This window comes from Prionailurus bengalensis, chromosome A2, assembly GCF_016509475.1.
Source record: "Prionailurus bengalensis isolate Pbe53 chromosome A2, Fcat_Pben_1.1_paternal_pri, whole genome shotgun sequence".
In the NCBI taxonomy this organism is placed as follows: Eukaryota; Metazoa; Chordata; class Mammalia; order Carnivora; family Felidae; genus Prionailurus; species Prionailurus bengalensis.
The window spans coordinates 163,618,672-163,639,691 of record NC_057348.1 but is presented as its reverse complement, the minus strand read 5'-3'; the positions used below and the strand labels follow the sequence as shown (position 1 = coordinate 163,639,691).

Here is a 21,020-nt window from a genome sequence, read left to right as displayed (position 1 = left end):
AGCTGTGTAACTTCTTTTTAACCATATAATAGTAATTGTATTGTTCAGAAAATACTCCCTTTATTGTTTAGATTCTCTTTAACTGCATCTTTTTTGTTGTCTTTTAATAATCTTTGTGTTGTCCCTTTTAATAATCCTTTTCTTGAGAATATTGAGTAGAATACCTGCTTCTCCTTTCCTTGATCCTTCTGTAGAGTGTGATCTTCTTTGGCTGTTTATGAACATATGAAAACTGACCATTTCATACATTGAAAAAGAGCCTTTAAAAGTAGTGGATCTGATTTCCTGATTAACTGCTGTAATCTTGATCTCCTGAACTGGACTGTTTCCTCCAGTGTGCATCAGTAGTACCTAATGGGTTTATTTTTTCTTGAGGCGGGGGCCGGGGGGCGGGGTGGGGAGCGACATGGAGGAAGCCATTGTAGCGATTCTGTTTCTTGAGCTAGAGCTGTAATTTCCCCCATTGACTGGGGGAGTACATAGTGACGAAAGCCACAGGGATTCAGCCATTTTTCCAGTTTTCCTTTATTAATCATAACAGTGTCTAGATAAACGATAAATAATTGTATAATCTGTCAAATAGATTTGTGTGGTCTCCTAAAACCTAGTGCTCCTGTCTACCCTAGGAGCCCCTGTAGTAGATTTAAAATCTCTGGTTGGTTCTTGGAGTCACATTGTCAAATTAGAAACCACGTGGAGCCATTCCTTTATATGAAATTAATAGAAAACCATCAAATTAATAGGAATATTACAGTTTTTGATAATTAGCACTGAAATCTTCATGAGTTATTAAAAAAATTGTTGCTAATCATGATGTCAGATTGAATACTGAAGGCATGAAATAAATGGTTTCTAAATATTAAGATGCTCTACTCTTCAACATTTTTCCTAATGATAAAAGTATCGCTAGTATAAGAAACAAACCATCCTCTACCCAGTGGTCAGCTTTGCTGATTTTCAAATTTCTTTTTTTTTTTCCTTTAAAATTTTTAATGTTTATTTATTTTTGAGAGAGAGACAGAGCCAGGGAGGGAAGGGGGGGGCGGGGGGGAGACACAGAATCCGAAGCAGGTTCCAGGCTCTGAGCTGTCAGCACAGAGCCCAATGCGGGGCTCGAACTCACAAACCATGAGATCATGACCTGAGCCGAAGTCGGCCGCTTAACCGACTGAGCCACCCAGGCGCCCCTCAAATGTCTTTTTCATACTGAAACAGCTTGTTCATTTAAAAAATGTGAAAATTTCAAATACATCATCACCTTGATCAGGTTTCACAAATAGCTCCTTCCCCATCCCCTTTGAGAAGTTAGCATTGTTAACAGTTTGTTATTTATCCTTTCAGAACCTCTTAATTTATTATTAAATTATGAGTGAAAGTAATCTTAGTTTGTATTTTATGTTTTGCTGGACATATCATTCAACTTGTTTTCTTTTAATTCTGTATTTCAGAGCTTTTCTTTGATACCATAGCTCTATGTCCTTTTAAAATGTTGATGTGTTTTATAGTTTGGGTGTCTGTAATTTATTTAGTCCTATGCCTTTTGACAGACCAACTGAAGCTGTTTCCTCCTGTGGTACTATAAAAAATGCTGCAGCGAGCCTTTTCCTGTATATGTATCTTTTGCAAGAGTGTGTTAAATGTTGATTTTCTTCAAAATTGGCCCCTACAAAGGATCCCTCTTCCAGACAGACCACCTTACAGAAAATAGACTAAAGCGGAATTGTTGTATTGAAGTGAAGTGGAGGGGGGTGGGGGGGGGCGGAGTTCCAAAGGCTTCCTTTTGTCCTCTTTATTGATCCTTGAGAAGTTTTGGAGAGGTCCTTGCATTGTAAGGAACACAGCTTGAAACACTAGTCTCTAGATTAGTGGAAGTACATTGAAACGGAGAAATGTTAATATGAGTAAGTGAATGAAAAGCCAAAAGCCTTTAACAGCAGTAAATTTTGTGCACATACTATGTTTCAAATGAGTATAAAAACCCTCTTTCAGATTTATAGCATGTTAAGTCTTTAATGTGGTTATGTGAGTCAATATGAGGTTACTAAATCTACCTGAAGTATGTAAATATTAAAGCTATAGATCAAACCGTTGTGCTATTCTCTGCAAGTAATCTATAAGTATTAATAATATTTATGAAGCTTTAGTTTTTCTTATAATATGAATGAAGGTGCCAATGGTATTATAAATTTATCAATTTTTAAATTTAATTGTAGCCGAATCTCCTGGAATTATTGGATTATTGTATCTCAGTACAATTGTGTGGTTTTATATGCATAATTTTGTCTCTAGTAAAACTATAAAAATTGTTTAAAAATAAGGGGAAATCTATATAAAAGAATTGACAGGTTATTTCTAAATTGTTTATATATTTCTATGTTCAGTTTCTGTATTCTTGAATACCAAGTTTTTGTGTTAGTTCTGCCTTCTTGTCAAAACAGCAGAATTACCTGTTAACCCTCTTAGAACTTTATAACTAAGTCATTTTCGTATGTGCTTATCTTTACCTAGGAAGCTTTCTTTGGAAAAGATCTTCTAGATACAAGTAGACAAAACAAGCTAAGTTTAGATAATCTATCAGAAGACACGGCTCAACTTTCATATAAAACAAACATGAACACAAATTTCTTGGATCCTTCCTTAGATCCACTGCTTAGTTCATCATCAACTCCAGCAAAACCTGGAACCCACGGTATGTGGAATAATTTGCAGATGTGTTCTTTACCATATGGAATTCGTATTCCTTGTAATTAAACCTGTGAAATGCTTTAGTTTGGCCTCATATGCATTTTAAAAATCAGCCTCATGGAAGTATAATTTGCATTCAGTAAATGCAACTATTTTAAGTGGACAGGTCTAGAAGATTTGGTAAAGAAATTTATCTGTGTAACTACCACCAAAATCAAGAGTTGCAAAGGAAAATATTCAGTTTATAACATGCTGTGGATAATGTACAGAGGTGTGTGATTTTGCCATAGTTGAGGAGTAATAAGTGTAACAGTCTTTGACTTAAATTAGGTAGATTTTTGTTAATTTCATAGCCGTAAGAAATTCAAAAGAGGAAAACAAAAGAATGCTGTAGTCAGGAACTGGCTGACAGACTGTGTTAATACGGTGGAGTATGTTGTGTTACATCACAGTTTCTTACTACTGACACTTAACTACTGTTTGGGCCAGAGAAGTCTTTGTTGGAGGGTGGCGCTGTGGTGCCCCGTGGGACACTTAGCACCTCTGTCCTTATGATGTCGTGATGATCAGAAATGTTGCCAAATGTCCCCTGTATTGACAACCCCTACCCTAGGTAGAGTGACTATGGGGACTATTGAGAAGCAGAAAAAGGTATGAGAAATAACATTTATAAAGTACTGTTAATGTCAACAAAGATCTAGAAGCTTAAGTAGTTCAGCATGTAGGAATTGCGATCATAGAACTTTCCCCCACTTCCAGATTTTTATCTCACTATCAGTTATAAATTAATGTTTTTCTGACAAGCTTCCTTTTTGCCATTAGAGTTTTTACTCAGTAAATTTTATAACTCAATTTTGAAAGTAATCTTAAGGTGACCTTTTACTGAAAGATGACTTTTGATATATTAAGTAGTTACAGTTCCATTAACCTGGCATTACCCTAGTTGACATGCTGTCTTTTAACTTCTTGAAATGATTAGAAGCAATCTTACCAACCCCCTTGTACGCATACAGGATGTCCAATCTTCCTTATTGTGAGGAACAGTGAAGTTAAAGGAGTGACCTGAAGGCCATGCTTTTTATTTGTTTAATCTTGGCAGATCATTTTAATTCTGTTGTTTACAGTACCTAGCTGCTCTTATCCATGTCTATGTATTGTTAAAATACATAATGAAAGACCTGTAGACCCTTCAAAGGGTATCTTACTATGAAAATCCATTTAGATAGAAGTTACTTGCACTTGAGTTTTTATGAGGAAGAGAACTGATGCTGGGCAGAAGGCCTATTGTAGCGGGGAGAAAACATGGATAAGTTCACGAAGCCGCTGAGAATGGCTGGGTGATGAAGCCAAAGTGTGGAGGGCTGGAGTAGAACCCACTCTGGAACCCAGACGACACGGACATTCTCTGCAGTTGGACGACTCTTGACGGTCTAATGGGCAACTTAACTAGTCATAGCGGCTTGTTGTTGTTGGGTTTCGTTCATTGTAGTCCATTCCATCAGTTCTAATGATGTGTTGGTAGGGTAGAAAATCCCTTTTGTCAAGTGGGGTGAACTTTGAAAACGTGGTTTAAAAAAATGTTACTTGTAATTTATGTAGTAGAATTCCGTTGGTTTAACACACACACACACACACACACACACACACACACACACACACACGATCCCTAAATGAATTATCCACTTGAATTTTCCTTCAAATGTCTAGAGAATACACTATTGATGTAAGCTTATTTCTCTAAACACTTAACAAATATTTGGGCATTTCATTTACACAGGTTTTCATTTTGAAAGATTATAATCTTCTGTATGTATGAATTCTATTTGACAAGTGTTTGTTCAGTGGGACAAGACTGTTTGTGTCTTACAGGGATATTTGCTCTAGAATCTTACCGTTTTTTATGGGCCCTCCTCCCTTTTTAAAGTAAAAACATAGCTGACCTGGATTAAAACATTCAGATGTACCTTAACTTAAATGACTGATGTAATTATTAAAGCTAATCGATTGTCTTACTGATGAGTCCAGAGGCCTTTGGAGAACTCCTCCACTCTTCATTATCTCACACCACACACCTGATACCATCCACAAACTTGTCTCAAAATGTATCCCAAAGTCAGCCATGTCCTATCTCCCCTCTCCCTGCGGCTCTGGTGCCCGCATCACCGCTTCTCACCTAGACTTCCCATGCTGCTGGCGCTCCCCCCGCCCCCAGGCAGCCGGCACTTTCCCTGTAAGAGTCAGTCCTGTGCCCTGCGAGCCATCAGCCTTCGACCAACTTCCCGTTCTTTATATTGTGGACTAAAGCTCAGTCTTCACCATGACTTATAAACCATACATAATCTCACTTTGCTGCCTTTTTCATTTCCTATCACTCCTTCTCCCCATTACTACAGTCAACCACACTGGCCACACTTGGCAAAACCCTTCCTGCTCCAGTCTTTCCATCTGCTTTTCCCTCTGCCTGGAGTATTCGCTCTGTCTTCCTGCGTATCACTCCCTTATTCCGTTTATATTTACCCTTGGTCATGTCCTTTAAAAGGTCTTCCCTGACTACTTTATCTAATAGTTTGTCACCTCCACATCTTATTCTTATCCTTTTTCCTTCTTGTTCTCTTCATAGCATTTATACTGATACCATTCATTTATTAACTCCTTCTGTGAAAGTCAAGTAGGCATGCACTTTGTTTTGGTTATTCTGAATTCCCGGTGGCTGGAACAATGCCTTTTAACATAGTCCATCGACATGATTCTGTGGGTACTGACATTTTTTGGATAAATAAGTGAACGATTAATCAGTATTAAGATCAGAGTTGGAAGCAGGCATCGAACTATATCGTACCTACTATACTTCACAAGAAACTTCTAAGTAATGGGTTTGACTTTCATATTTTATTTATCTTCTGTGTTTTATTTTCTAATGTCACTTTTAGAGATGCTACTTTCTTAATGCATTTTTTTGCTTTGTTATAGCATTCTGTTTCACTTTTATTGCATTTATTTATTTTAAGTTTTATTGTTGATATATATTAGTCACAAAACAAAAAAGTCTTAATTTTTAATGTTTTGTTATTCAAAACATTGGCATGTACTGTCTTCGAAAAATTCTTTATTTTAGAAGTAATAATCTTAACTTTTTATGATTCTAGCACTTAGCTTCTGTGTAGTCTAGATATTTAGTGAGTGGTTGAATGAGTGAGGGTGTTTTAGAATGTAATGTCTAGGACAATATTGAGACTTTAAAAATATACTTGCTATGCTTAGGTACGACTGATGACCCCTTAGCTGATATTTCTGAAGTCTTAAACACAGATGATGACATTCTTGGAATAATTTCAGATGACCTTGCAAAATCAGTTGATCATTCAGGTATATATGTCTATATTTGTCTAGTGTCTGTTTTATGATACGATGAGAGGTATATGTGTGTGTGGAACAAGTTTAGTCTTTTCTCCGAAACTGAAAAAACGTTTGTTTTGGCTTTGTCAAAGAACTCATCATTTTATTTGATCTACCTCAGCTTTTCTGCTTTAGGAGAGGAAATAGCAAGTTAATTTCTGTTGTCTTTCTAATTGCATCAAACTTAAGGCTTGTTGCCCTACAGTCTTGCTGTATCTTGTTTCTTCTTTTGTTTGCATTGCCCCTCGCTTCCCGGTCCCGTGGTAATCATCCATTTTATTTGGTTTGGGTCTTGTAGGTCTTGATTTATGCACTTTCCAGGTTGAGAGCTCACCTTTTCCATTTGGTAAGAAACTGAGTAATGGATGACGGCTGACTAGAAGTAGTCTTCTTTTTTATAGTGATTTCAGCTGAAACAGCCTGTAGGTGCATGCGTGTTGCTAGAGTGCTAATTTGTCACTAACCCATCCTTGCTTTCCCTCTGTGCCTGCAGCTGAAGCATGGTGCAGCTGTGCTGTGCTGTGGATGACTTTACCAGCAGCTCCTCTTTTGTTTTGTTTTGTTTTGTTTCGTTAATGGATGATTTTATTCTTGTTAATATGTAATTTATAATATTACCCACATGTTAGAGAGTTAATTCCTAATATCGGATCAAAGAAGAGCAGACTACATTTTAGTTTTTAATGGCAGCAGTATCGAGAGAGCGTGATAAAGTAGATGATAGACCACTTTTAAATGTGACTTTTGCCTAAAAACCAATTTATACGAAACAAAGCCCGTTATTTTAGGAACATAAGCAATGTCTTGTTTTGTGACTACAGAATATCTCCAAAACATGGTCTGTAGTTGAAATTACTCACAAAAGGATTAAGTTTACTAACCATTGAGAATTTTAGAGCATTTCATTACGTGAGATTCCATCCCTCCTGTGTCCTACACTACATACGATAGTTGAGCTATACATCTGAAACCACTATTTTCCAAGTTAAAGCAGTTGGCTGTATATTGAATACTGTATATTCAATCTTCTTGTAGATTCCAAAGTAATAATGTGGTGCTTATGTTTTGTGGACGTTCAGACTCAGGAGTGTTCTTCTGTTCCTCAGGAGATGTGTTTTCTTCGATGAAAATATAACTTTAAATGGCACCTAAGTTTACAAATACATCGTGCCTGATTTTTCCTGATGTGACTATTCAGATTGATACAAGAATCCTGATTAGTTTAGAATTGCAAACTTTTCATTGCTCCGTTTTAATCATGTTGTCGTGTATTAATGCCAGTAAACAGTGTCATGCATTTTACGTGACTCTTCAGGATTCGCTTTTAATCTACTCACTCTGCCCCTCCAGCCGGCATAGACATTGGTCCTGTCGCTGATGACGCATCGTCTTTGCCTCAGCCAAGTGTCAATCCCAGTTCACGACCACTAAGTGAGGAGCAGCTAGATGGAATCCTCAGTCCTGAGCTAGACAAAATGGTCACAGATGGTAAAATATTTGCCCTACATCTAGGCTTTCTAAAAGACATGAGTAAATATGATTTTCAAAGATTTCTGCATGCTTCTTTATAATTTAACTTCTGTCCTGATCATTTCTGTGTCAAATGCTATTTTGTATCCGTAAGTTGAAATGGTAGTTGTTAATGTTTCTATTTCTTTATTCTATCCTAGGAGCAATTCTTGGAAAGTTATATAAAATTCCAGGTATTTGCGTTCTGTATTTCGAGTTTCTGACAATGGCATCCCAGGTGCTTTGGCTCGGTAGTCTCTTCATCTCATTACCGCTACGATTCTGTCTCACAGAGCTTGGAGGGAAGGATGTTGAAGACCTGTTCACCGCCGTGCTTAGTCCCGCGACCGCCCAGCCGACCCCGCTAGCACAGCCTCCCCCACCGCCTGCACCTCAGCTGCTGCCCATACACAGCCAGGGTATGTCACCTCTAGAAAAGTTCCGTAAGTACGGTTCTGCAGCGTGTGTGCGTTCCTGAAGCAGACCGGCCTCGACCCTTAGAAACAATGGCTAGGAACCAATAGGAGAAAACCCTCCTCTGTGGTGACGGGAGAATAATCTGAATTGATCTCAGCCACACCCCTGCCTCCCTGAACTTCTCTGGCAATCTGTGACCCACTTTGAGAGCAGAATTCTTTTTCTCACCGTCGGGGCCGTGGGGGAGGAGTACCTGCTGGCTTCCCTTCCCCAGCTGGGCTCCTGTTTGCCCAGCCTTTCCTGCACACACGTTTGGAGAATGATCCTCCACCTGGCTGCCTTTTGCTCACTGACCCAGTCCCGCTGCCGCTCCCGCTGTCATTTCCTCAGCGGTTAGCAAATCTCCACCTCCTCACCCGGCCCCATGCTTTTCACTGCAGTGTGTGGCACAAACATAGATATTTGTTTGGGTAATTATGGTTTTCCCTTTAGATTGTGAACTGTCTGAAGGCTAGGGCCATATCTGTCCTCATCTCTATGGAGCACACCACAGAACATGTGTTCAGCACATCTGTTCAGAGTAAATCCTTGACTTTTCTCTACTGTCAACTTCACATTTTTTTTTTTAAGTTTATTTATTTATTTTGAGAGAGTTAAGGAGGGGCAGGCAGGGAAGGAGAAAGAGAATCCCAAGCAGGCTCTGCACTGTGAACAAAGAGCCTGACCTGGGGCTCAGTCTCCTGAACTGTGAGATCATGACTTGAGCCGAAGTCGAGAGTCAGACACTTAACCGACTGAGCCACCCACGTGCCCCCAGATTTCTCATTTTGTACAAATCTGCCTACTTTGATCTGTTTTCTTCGGCCTGCTTGTAACTAGTTGCCACATAAGACTTAAGGGTTGAATTTCTCCATGTTTCTGGAGAGCTGAAATTGGATAGCCTAGATTTAAAATTTGTAGAGTGAGGGGAAGAGATGGTGTGGCAGGTGTGGGAGTCTCCCGTGGGGGTAGTTTGGAGTCCTGTGTTGGCATGTGTCTCTGGTGATTTGAGCATAGGGCCAATTCTCTAGATCTTGTTTTCACTGCTTCATGATGATATACTGAACTGAGTAATTTAATGATACTTTTATAAACTGTTACACTGTTTTTGTATAAGTGCTGAAACGTGCAAATAATGTAATATTATTTTTACTGCCAATTTTGTGCATACATGCAGAATGCCATAATGCACATAATTAAAATATTTTAGTTACTGCTAGTTTAGCCTCTAAACATAAGTTTACCTTGATTTTTGCTAGACTAAACATGTGATTTACATTTGGATAAAACAGACTCATCACAAGTGCTTCTTGTCTTAATTGTTCCCATGTGCTTTCTTAATGATTGGAAATGCAACACTTCAATATTTCTCTTCTCAACTTATTAAAAAAAAAAAAACCATCTCCATGTTTTCTGAAATGCAAAGTCTGTATTTTAGAAATCAAATCAGTTAAAGATGCCTTTTTAAAGAAAAGATCTTACCGTCATTATTTAAATGCTTTTAACAGTATAGGCTCATTTTTGAAAGGTTTTGAGGGGATGCCTTTGTTTGTTTTGTTGGTTGCTTATGTGTAATACAGAGATTAATGGTCCCCCCTCCCCCCACCCCGTCCAGAGTTTTTAATCCCAGTATATGGACTTTGAGGTATACAGCTGAGTTATATCATAGTAGACCAGAATTCAGGTAGAGCTTTAAGAGTGGTTAAGATTTTGGCAGTCATGTCTCAAAGAGTAATAATTGTAACTTAAAGCATGATCAGGTAACATACAGAGTGACACATAGATGTTCAGTAATGGCAACTTGAACATTTTCCAGAGCGGAGGAGAAGCGGTAAGTGGGTAGCATTTAAGGGGCAAAAGCAGAAAATGCATGTTGGGTCTAGATTGTATGTAGGCGGCTGTGAGACAGGCTGTGCCAGTTGCCGTTTCTTCTCCAGGTTGCTCAGAGGTCTCACACCAGTGACGTGACCTGATGGGTTACAGGTTTTGGCAGGGTAGCTCTGACGTCAGTATTGGAAATGAATTTGACACGAGGGTTGTACTGATGAGTTTATTGTGGTTGGAACTAAGTGAAAACTTGGGTTCCAGGGAAATATATCTGCAATGCTAATTGAAAAGAAGAAAGGGACGTGAGTGATAGTGATGTTAGAATAAGTCGGAGTCTGCTACTGAACGGATGTGAGGCACAAGGAAACGTGGAACGCAAACCGAATTAGACTGTATGGGAGCCAGGTTTGCCTACAGGTAATCAGGCTGTAAACTAGAAGCCCAGAACAGCGAAGACCGGCTGTGCGTGTGTGTGTGGCAGAGGGTGGCAGTGGAGGCGTGACAAATTTAGTTTTAGACCATTGTTAGTTAGAAGTGGGACACACACGTTGTTCTGACTTCTGGGCGGACTGACTCGCAGCTGTTCGAGGCTATAGGTGAAAATCGAGGAATTGCATGTGGAGAGACACTAGCTGAAGTTGTGGGAAGGCTGAGGTTTCTGAAGAGGATGTGCTGCCATAGCACACAGAATCCCGAAGAACTCTTCGGTTAAACGTGACCCGTCACATGCTTAACTCACCTGGCTTGTAGTACACGTGCAATTAAGTGTTCCTTTCCCTTTTCCTTTTCAAGGATTTTAGGTGAAAGTGAAAAAATGAAACAGTGACGTAGACTGAGTGAGAAGCATAGGATCTTAGAAATGAGGATCGTTAGAGACAAGTTACAATGTCAGGTAGGATGAGTTGCCTGAAAGACGTTCCATCGGACACTAAGATTGTTGGTAATCCTCAGTGGGGTAACTTCGATGGGAGGGTAAGAAAGGGTGCCAGAGTGTAACGTGTGGACAGTAATCCCGAAGGTCAGAAAATGGAGAAGGGAGATTTCGAGAAGATTGAGATAGAGTAACTTGAAATCACTTTCACTGAAGGTTAAGTGAAGTGGCTTTTCAATTGTTACCATGATTCATTCCTTGAAAGAGGTTACGTTTATAAACTGGGATGATCAGGTTGGGGGGGTATGGTAGATTTGAGAGAAAAAGAGACACTTCTTAATTAAAATAACAATAATGAGGAATGCTTGGCATTTATGTGTCCTCGAACAAGTTATTTAACTTCTAGGTCTTTGCTTCCCTGGTGCTACCTGTAATAACCCTAGGCTCCTAGGGTTATTATGAGGATCAAAGAGTTAATATGTGTAAAGCTTTCAGAACAGTGCTTGGCATATAACGAAGGGCTTGGTAAGCTATTATTATTATGAAAAGTTTCAATATGGCCATGTTGTGCTTAAGATAGTGATGACAGACATGGGTCACATTCTCATTACCAGTAAAGAAACTTTTGTTTATGCTAATTACATGAAAGACGTTTTGACATTTTTCTTTTTCAAATATTTATTCAGTTTTGAGAGAGGGAGAGAGAGAGAGAGATGGAGCGTGAGCAGGTGAGGGGCAGACAGGGGGAGACACAGAATCCGAAGCAGGTTCCAGGCTCCAAGCTGTCCGCACAGAGCCCAACCCGGGGCTCGAACTCATGAACAGTGAGATTGTGACCTGAGCTGAAGTCGGACGCTTAACCCACTGAGCCACCCCAGGCGCCCCAAGATGGTTGACATTTTTCAGTGAAATCTCATATCCCTTAATGGAACCTACTTTTCAGTGAAGTTGAAAATAGAGGTGGCATTCTCCTTTGAATAAAAGCAGAAACATTGTTCCTTAATCTTATCCTTGGCATGAATATAGACACACTGGGACACTTGTCGCTGTGGAGTTCTGATCCAGTGGGCCCAGCTCTGCCATGTAGGAGAACAAGCCCTAACTGGGAAGTCACATAGCTCTTAGGAAGTCCTGGAGACAAAGTCCTGAAAACCTGCAGGTGACCAGCCTCAGTATCCTCACACATAGGACCTGGAACTCTGTATAGTAGAGTGTTGTTCTAGTCAGAGGGTCTGGTAGGTGAAAGGACATCGTGTAGTGTAAAACATGTGGGTGAGACACTGTTCTTGGTTATTCCTTTTTCTAATGGTGTGGCAAAGTGATTGTTAGGAGTACTCTACCATTATACCAGCCGGGCCAAGTATTAGCCAACTCTGTCACTGTATTTTCATTTGTATGGTTGATGGGTGATGGGTGAAGTGGATCTCCTAGTGTTGTTCTGGCTGTTGCAACAGAGGCCTTGTGTTTATTATTTCAGAGTATGTCTCTAATTTGGGAGGAGGTTTTTGAAGGTACAGAAAACTGCTCGGATAAGGACAGTTGGCTAATTCCTAAATTGTTTGGAACAGTAGATCGTAGTCAAGGTTGGAGTTACATGCTTTAGGAGAGGAAGGGTCTTACGGTTTGCCTACTGGCTGTTTGGAAAGAAGACAGGTATTTGAAGCTTGTGCGTAAAGTGGGATGAGAGTTAAAAATGTGTTTGGGGGCTGAAAGGCAAGCCAGTAATGAAAATTAGGTCCCAAACAGAATGCACGTATTTTTAGCAATAATCATCTGTTTGATAATAGTAGATGAAATATTGCTTGTTCCAAATAATTTTAGAACAAGTACCAATTTAATCATAGATGGTTTTTTGTATCAACAGGAGCAAGAGTAAAATGTAAGGAAGCATTTGCTTGTAAATTTTGAGTGAAGAAGAGAAAGACTATTTAATAAAATGTAGGAGCATTTGCTGGGAGAGTCCTTTTTGTGGAGCTAATATGTATTGAATAGTGAACTGCATATAGGCGCTTGCTGAGAACCCCACATACGTTGTGTCTGTGACAGTAGGGAACACCTTCACGTTACAGGAATAGTGATTGAGTCCCTTCCGACAGGAAGCAAAATTAAGCTTCTAACGGGTAGCACAGTTAAGCTCTCAGACTCCAAAACACATGCCATTTTCAGTATACCATGATGAAGTAAACAGAAGTACAGGGACCATATTGCAAAATATAACCGAAAGTCATTCTTTACGCAATATTTTAGTTTAACATTGAAACAAATCCTACTTTTAAATAGTGCTAGAAGTTTTTCTTTAGACATGTTATTTATAAATAAGCTGCTCTTTAAAATTATTTATGAGTAATATGCAAACTGAAGTGGTGTTTTCTTCTTTGAAGATGTGTTTTCGCGGATGCCACTCATGAATGGCCTTATTGGACCCAATCCTCACCTCCCACATAATTCTTTGCCTCCTGGAAGTGGATTGGGAACTTTCTCTACTGTAGCACAATCCCCTTACACTGATACCAGGTATTGGAAGCCTTCATTTTCCATGGAAACTTAAATAACATTAATTTTTGTTGTATAAATGCTAGTCTGTTTTAAGTTCTTGTGCACTAAGCGTACGTTCGTATATCAGGATCTTTGCTGCAGATGATCTAACATTGTAGCTCTTTTGTAACAAGAGGGTTTAATGAACTTGTGCTTGCCCACAGTCTTTAGAAGGTAATTTTATATTTACAAAGTAAAGTTATTTATTATCTGCCAGGGATAAAAATCCAGCATTTCATCCGATGGCAAGTGATCCTAACAGCTCTTGGACGTCATCCGCTCCCACGGTGGAGGGAGAGAACGATACAATGTCAAATGCCCAGAGAAGCACGCTGAAATGGGAGAAGGAGGAGGCTCTGGGTGAAATGGCAACAGTAGCACCTGTTCTCTACACAAACATCAATTTCCCCAGCCTGAAGGAGGAATTCCCTGGTAATTCACACCTAGTGTGGCTCTCTGTGTTACCCACCGCCCTGAGTAGGTCATGCTGCCCTGCCTGCCGGTGGTTTCCATCGGTGACTGTGGTAGGAAGTCCACGTATCAACACCAGTTTTCATTTTGTATGACTGTGTACGGTGAGAAGATTCCATAGATGTCTAGAAACATCTTGATAGAAATAAACGCTACCTTATCCAACAACGACAAAAATCAGTGGCTCAGTGCAGGGTTGTCTGTTAAAGGAATATACCTACTCTTTTTCTTTTTTTAAAAAAATTTTTTTCAATGTTTTTTATTTATTTTTGGGACAGAGAGAGAGAGACAGAGCATGAACGGGGGAGGGGCAGAGAGAGAGAGGGAGACACAGAATCGGAAACAGGCTCCAGGCTCCGAGCCATCAGCCCAGAGCCTGACGCGGGGCTCGAACTCCCGGACCGCGAGATCGTGACCTGGCTGAAGTCGGACGCTTAGCCGACTGCGCCACCCAGGCGCCCCTCCTACTCTTTTTCAAGTACTACTGGTCACACTTTTATTTGCTGTTGATAGATGAGCATATCTGGTTCTGTTGAGTTGCTTTGTGTCAATGAAAAATTATCCTTAGATCAGAGCTATGGTTTTTTTAAGCAATTCTCTTCAATGCTTTAATAGTTTTACTGTGTGATTCTAGAACCTCATGAAATACTATGTTAAGGCTGTTGACCTGTCACTTGATTTCCATTTTCTTTGGGTTTTGAAGCTTTTTAAAAACCTCGTTTCTACTTTTACCGCTGTTGATTTCACCCATCTTTCATTTTGTTTACTGTCCCAACACTGTAAGTTTCATAGCAATGGCTTGGAATGATTGGTTTTGCATGTCTTTGTTGTGCACAAACGCTGGTGAGGTGCTTATGTATAATTACGATTACCTCCTTTTGGTCCGACTGAGAGACTTCTCTGGAGGACTGATGTTTCACGAAACTTTTAGCTTTGGTTCTTGAAGCATCTTACATGGTTGAGAGAAGTTATTATGTTTGGCTTAACATTTTCTCAGCTGGTTAGCCCCTTCAGTTTAAAAACTCCCCCAGTCTACAAGTGAGATTCTTAATAAGGCCATACTACATTCAGCAAATCCTCATTTGGCCTACTGCACGCCCGGAACTTTGTGCTGTACAAAGAGTTACTCACTCATGAACACACAGCCAGAATAAGTTGAACTGTCCACACCACGTGGCGATGCGTCCTGACCGCAGATCCATAAAGGTGTGGACCATGCTTTTCTGTTGCAGACTGGACGACGAGAGTGAAGCAGATTGCCAAGCTGTGGAGAAAAGCGAGCTCGCAGGAAAGAGCGCCTTACGTGGTATTTACCAAACCTCCCATGTGTCCTGTTGTTAAACACAGTACCCAAACCTTACTTTTGTTGTCGTAGGTTAATAAAGATTTTCTGTTGCAGAAAACACATGTTAATACTTGCACAACTAATACACAGCTTTGTTTTTATAGTGATTTCCTATTATGTCTTGAGATAGGATGTGGAGTTTTCTCATAAGCTAGTTGGTAGAACCAGGATATTGAAGATTGAAATCGGTTATTTTAGGAGCATGTTTAATTCATTTCACTTTAAAATTCTTTTATCTCTTTGAAAGACTACTGCTGTTTGAGGCTGCATCAGTGTGCCTCAGTCTCTTCCACAGTAATCTCTCTTTGTGTTAGGTTTAGTCAAGACTGTATCTTGAAAGAGACATATCTAGACACCTTTAAGGAGCTTTTGAAACATGAACTTCGCAAGGGATTGTTAGGATATTTTATAAGGTCCACAGTTCAGGTGGTGAATTGTTTTCTCCCAAAGAGCCAAATTAAGATTGTCAGCTGGATCCAAATCCTTGCTTCCATTGTAAAGCATATTAAGTGGACATTATTATTTAAAAAAAAATATCCCGTTACCTTCCAACTTGATCTTCAGGGTACCTGTTGTCAGTGATAACGATTGGGTAAAGCAGAAACGTTTTCTGATGTGTTGACAATGCTTTGTGTTTTAGCTTGATTATACTAAGGTGGTAGTGTAGTTTTAGCGTTCCTCGGTTGTGTTCTCCAATGCTAAGCTCCAAATTCCAGAGTTTAGATTTGGAGGATTGACTTGATATTTTCCTTTTCTCTAAATTAAGAGGGATGCCGATGTTTCCGTCTTTGAAGGATCTGTGAAGATAAGGGTTGAAAATGGCAGATTACCTCTGGGTTGTCCGGCCTGGCTCAGATAGAGAGGTGTCCTCTGTGGAGGCGACATGCGTTAAAAACGGGAGAGGGTGGGGTAGTGTCCGGATGCTTTCTGGGCACAAGAGTCCAGAAGCTGTGAAGGATTCTATTTCAATTCCCTTCAACCGTTTAACCCAACTTTTTCTTAGAAAGTTCATCATAAGTTTTATTTCTCGAAACATGTTAACGTCTGCTGGGAGATAACTTTCTTCTCCTTTTCTCAAAGCAAAAAGCCAGAGATAACAGGGCTGCTTTACGCATTAATAAAGTACAGATGTCAAATGATCCCCTGAAGAGGCAGCAACAGCAAGACAGCATCGATCCTGGCTCTCGCATTGATTCGGACCTTTTTAAAGATCCGTTAAAGCAAAGAGAATCGGAACATGAACAGGAATGGAAATTTAGACAGGTATATGGTCTTTTAAAATAATTTGCTTTTAGATTGTATTTTTGTTTTTCGAGAGGACAGGAAGTAATTCATGTCATTATTTCAGAAGATAGTTCTTACCAGAGTTTGAAAACGTGGTTAAAAGTTGACTTACCTTTGGGGCGTCTGGGTGGCTCGGTCGGTTAAACATCCGACTCTGGATTCCGGCTCACAGTTCGTGGGCTCGAGCCCCGTGCCGGGCTCTGCCCTGTGATCGTGCGGAGCCTGCCTGGGATTCTCTGTCTCCCTGTCTCTCTGCCCTTCTCTTGCTTTCTCTTTCTCTGTCTCTTTCTCAAAAGTAAATAAATAGACATTGCGAAAATACCCACCTTTCTCAGCAAACTGTATTTCAGGCGACTGGGGAAGCTCATTAAAATGTTGCAAATAGCATATTGCCTGGGGCATAGCCACGGTGCTCTGTGGTGGAGTTTATAATCACCTGTGCTCTTCCGGAGTTTATAATCTTATAATCTGACACGGGCGCAGTCTGGCGACTGGTGACCTCCGACACACTAATTGCCCGTGGCTTTTTTCCTCCCGTGACAGTCACGTTCTTCCTTAACCACGCGAGTGCCTCTTCTTTCCTGTCTCGCAGCAAATGCGCCAGAAGAGTAAGCAGCAAGCCAAAATCGAAGCCACGCAGAAGCTCGAACAGGTGAAGAACGAGCAGCAGCAGCAGCAGCAGCTTGGCGCGCAGCCCCCCGTGGCCCCGTCCGGCTCGGACACGCCGAGCAGCGGCATACAGAGCCCCCTGACCCCCCAGCCTGGCAACGGGAACGCGTCTCCTGCGCAGGCATTCCATAAGGACCTGTTTCCGAAGCAGCTCCCCAGCGCCCCCTCGTCCGCGTCGTCAGACGACGTGTTCGTGAAACCGCAGGCTCCTCCCCCGGCTGCAGCCCCGGCCCGAGGCCCCGTCCAGGAGAGTCTGTCACAGCCTCAGACCTGTCAGCCCCCTTCACCACAGGTGTTTTCAGCTGGGTCCGCTCACTCCCGGCCACCCTCCCCAGTGGATCCTTATGCAAAAATGGTTGGGACTCCGAGACCACCTCCTGGGGGCCACGGGTTTTCCAGAAGAAATTCCACTGCCCTGGTGGAAAACTGTGCTCCTCTGCCCCCAGTCCCCAGGCCTGCTCCGGTGAGTGAGGCCACGGCAAATAGGCCGTCCCCAGTCAGAGACTTCTGTGCTTCCTCCACGGCAAATGGTGACCCCTATGCAAAGCCTCCAGACACGCCCAGACCTACGATGACCGACCAGTTTCCCAAGCCCTCGGGCCTCCCCCGGTCTCCGGTGGTTGCCGAGCAGACTGCAAAAGGCCCTCTGGCAGCTGGCACCAGCGATCACTTCAGCAAACCGTCTCCCAGGGCAGATGTGTTCCAGAGACAGCGGATTCCTGACCCGTACGCACGGCCCTTGTTGACACCCGCACCTCCCGACAGTGGCCCTGGGCCCTTCAAGGCTCCGATGCAGCCCCCGCCACCTTCCCAGGATCCCTATGGGCCGGTGTCGCAGGCACCAAGGCGACTGTCTGTGGACCCTTATGAGAGGCCTGCGTTTGCACCGAGACCTGGAGAGAACTTTTCTCACAGCCAGTCAGGTGGCCCATACAGCCAGCCTCCCCTGACCCCACATCCGGCAACAAATGAGTCTTTGGCCCATTCCTCAAGGGCTTTTTCCCAGCCTGGAACCATGTCAAGGCCGACATCTCAGGACCCGTATTCCCAGCCCCCAGGGACTCCACGCCCTGTTGTAGATGCTTACCCCCAACCCTCGGGAACATCTCGCTCCAACCCAGACCCCTACTCTCAACCTCCTGGAACTCCCCGGCCCACCGCGATTGACCCCTACAGTCAGCAGCCACCAACCCCAAGGCCGCCTACACAAGCAGACTTGTTTGTGCCGCCGGCCGCGAACCAGAGGCATTCGGACCCCTATGCGCATCCCCCTGGAACACCAAGACCTTACTCTCAGCCACCAGCAGCACCAAGGCCAAGGATTTCAGAGGGTTTTCCTAGGTCCTCAATGACAAGACCGGTCCTCATGCCAAATCAGGATCCTTTCCTGCAAGCAGCACAAAATCGAGGAGCAGCTTTATCTGGTCCATTGATAAGGCCGCCTGATACATGTTCCCCAAGTCCTAGGCCACCTGGACCTAGTCTTTCAGAAACTTTCAGCCGAGTTTCCCCGTCTGCTACTCGGGATGCATATGAACAGCCTCCAATGACTCCAAGAACTCAGTCTGACTCTTTTGGAACAAGTCAAGTTGCCCATGATGTTGGTCAGTCAAGGCCTGGATCAGAGGGGAGCTTCAGTGCGCCTTCAAACTCTCCAATGAGTTCTCAAAGCCAACAATTTTCCAGCGTCTCCCACCTTCCTGGACCTGTACCAACTTCCGGGGTCACTGAGACGCAGAGTACCGTAAACATGTCACAAGCAGATACAGAGAAATTGAGACAGGTAAAAACACGTTGTATCTTCATAGATGTTTTAAATGTATCATTGCGGAAAGCTAGGCATTTCATTAAGCTGAGTAATTTCTACACAGATGTTAAAGTTTATCTTCTTATTCTGTGGAATTTTTCCGCAAAGAAGAAAAATGAAATTGGTAAAATTATAATACAATTGAATTTGATTTATTCTGCATCTGATTTTTGGTTGTCATGAATTTGTTCAAAAATTTGAATTTTTGATCTTCATGACTCTTAAATGTGAAAGCTTTCAATTTTGGGATACTTGTGTGGCAAGGAAAAAAAGTATCCAAATTATTACTTTGTTTTTATAATCTGTTGGGTAGTTAAGTATGACTAGTGTTCTGTCCAATACTTTGAACGTTGAGATATTTTAAGCATTTTTCGCAGTACGTTTTGGAAGTATTAAGACTTAAGCCATTCGTTCATTATCAGAAATCCCAGGGATCTTCGTTTCTTTCCATCCAGCGGCAGAAGTTACGTGAAATCATTCTCCAGCAGCAACAGCAGAAGAAGATGGCAGGTCGGCAGGAGAAAGGGTCCCAGGATGCAGTAGCGGGGCCTCTTCCAGCGCCCCTGCAGCACTGGCAGCCGGACAGCATCAGCCAGGCTTTTGCTAGGGCTCCGCCCCCCTATCCCGGGAGCATCAGATCTCCTGTTGTCCCTCCTCTGGGACCCAGATACGCAGTTTTCCCAAAAGATCCACGTGGACCCTATCCTCCTGATGTTACTGGTATGGGGATGCGACCTCACGGATTTAGGTAATGCTTTCAGTTTCGTGCCAGCTTCGAATTACTAGATGGAAATAGACAAATGAAGTTACTCCTAAGAGGCTGTCACTCCTTTTCACTTTGCGATTTCCTTTGAGGTATAATCAGTGTTATTTTCCACTAATGGGAGGTCATGGGTTTTTCTTTTCGTAACCTCTGAGAACTCTACAGACTCTAAAAACATTCCCTTGGTTATTAAGCATTGGCTGAATTAGGTTTACGTTACGGCCGCAGTGATGTGGTTTATCACAGCAGTCAGACCTCTAAGATGTCACTACCACATTCTGTGAAAGCCTCCTGTGATGTGATGAGTGAGTATTGTCCTGTCCCTGAATTTTCCCTTTTAACTTACATTGTCAATAATTGTGGCGATTTCCAAATTGATGGGATGTTTTCCTTTAGGAACTTTTCTCGGTTAGAGAGGGTTGTGAAACTAGTGGTTTTGTTTGTTTGTTTGTTTGTTTGAAGTGGCTGGTAGAAAGGTTGGAGCCAAACATGTTAAAATAGAGTGTTTCTTACGATGTGCTTTTAGTTTTCTCACGTGTGGGTTTTAGTCTAATACCTACCGCCATGTTACAGTCTTATCCTTAACGTTCCTTTTTTTCTTCCTCAGTTATACCTGTTGCTCTGCTTTATATTTACTTATAATTTACTTTTAGTTCTTTCTAGAGTGAGCTACAGTGTAAATAATAAAAATAGTCCTAGGACGCCCAGGCAGCTCAGTCGGTTGAGCGTCCAGCTTCAGCTCAGGTCATGATCTCACAGTTTGCAAGTTTGAGCCCCGCATCTGGCTCTGTGCTGACAGCTCAGAGCCTGGAGCCTGCTTCGGATTCTGTGTCTCCCTCCCTCCCTCCCTCTCTCTCTCTCTCTCTCTCTCTGTCTCTCTCTCTCTCTCTCTCTCTGCCCCTCCCCTGTTGACGCTCTGTCTCTCTCTCCTTCAAAAATAAATAAATGTTAAAAAAAAAATAGTCCTACAATTTATTCATCTACTAAATTTTTACACATTATACCTGTCATTGTTTATCTCTTAATGCCTCTGTAGTCGTTCCTCTCAAGCACATAGATCAGTCTATCCAGTCATCATACCTGTGCCTTTGTCTTCTCAAGGACAGAAGGCCTATAAGCCTTCTTCAAGCATCCCCCCAGTCAGCCTGCTCCTTGCAGCCTCCATAGATATAGAAAAAGGAGAAGACTCTTACTCCACTGCAATAGTATTAAGCTTCTTTCTAAACAATTGATTCCATCTGCTTGGTAGCAGGTTATGTTGTCTTAGATCATACACCTTTAGAGCTCAGAGATGGTGTACGTTATAGGGTACTTAGCAAGAATTACTTGCACATAGATACTTTACAAGTGCTTTCTAATGGTGCCAGTTTTGTTTTGCTAAGTTGTTATATTGGGTATCATT

General features: G+C 41.9%; 1 protein-coding gene across 22 annotated transcripts in view; it reads left to right on the top strand.

Annotated features, from left to right (window-relative positions):
• The window catches only part of KMT2C (lysine methyltransferase 2C), a 287,946-nt gene that overhangs the window by 226,368 nt on the left and 40,558 nt on the right, over positions 1 to 21,020 (top strand). For 16 of the 22 annotated variants that reach the window (XR_006298642.1, XR_006298641.1, XM_043589991.1 and 13 more), the window contains 12 exons: positions 2,509 to 2,689; positions 5,947 to 6,051; positions 6,380 to 6,427; positions 7,432 to 7,569; positions 7,752 to 7,784; positions 7,884 to 8,033; positions 13,126 to 13,258; positions 13,497 to 13,711; positions 14,983 to 15,056; positions 16,176 to 16,358; positions 16,972 to 18,831; positions 19,311 to 19,603. Coding sequence is in view for 20 of the 22 variants with exons in the window: in XM_043589991.1 (XP_043445926.1) it covers positions 2,509 to 2,689; positions 5,947 to 6,051; positions 6,380 to 6,427; positions 7,432 to 7,569; positions 7,752 to 7,784; positions 7,884 to 8,033; positions 13,126 to 13,258; positions 13,497 to 13,711; positions 14,983 to 15,056; positions 16,176 to 16,358; positions 16,972 to 18,831; positions 19,311 to 19,603 (3,413 nt within the window). In the remaining 2 variants the exon portion in view is untranslated. The remainder of the gene's footprint in view (positions 1 to 2,508; positions 2,690 to 5,946; positions 6,052 to 6,379; positions 6,428 to 7,431; positions 7,570 to 7,751; positions 7,785 to 7,883; positions 8,034 to 13,125; positions 13,259 to 13,496; positions 13,712 to 14,982; positions 15,057 to 16,175; positions 16,359 to 16,971; positions 18,832 to 19,310; positions 19,604 to 21,020) is intronic. The other 6 variants (XM_043590000.1, XM_043589997.1, XM_043589986.1 and 3 more) reach the window with 3 other exon arrangements.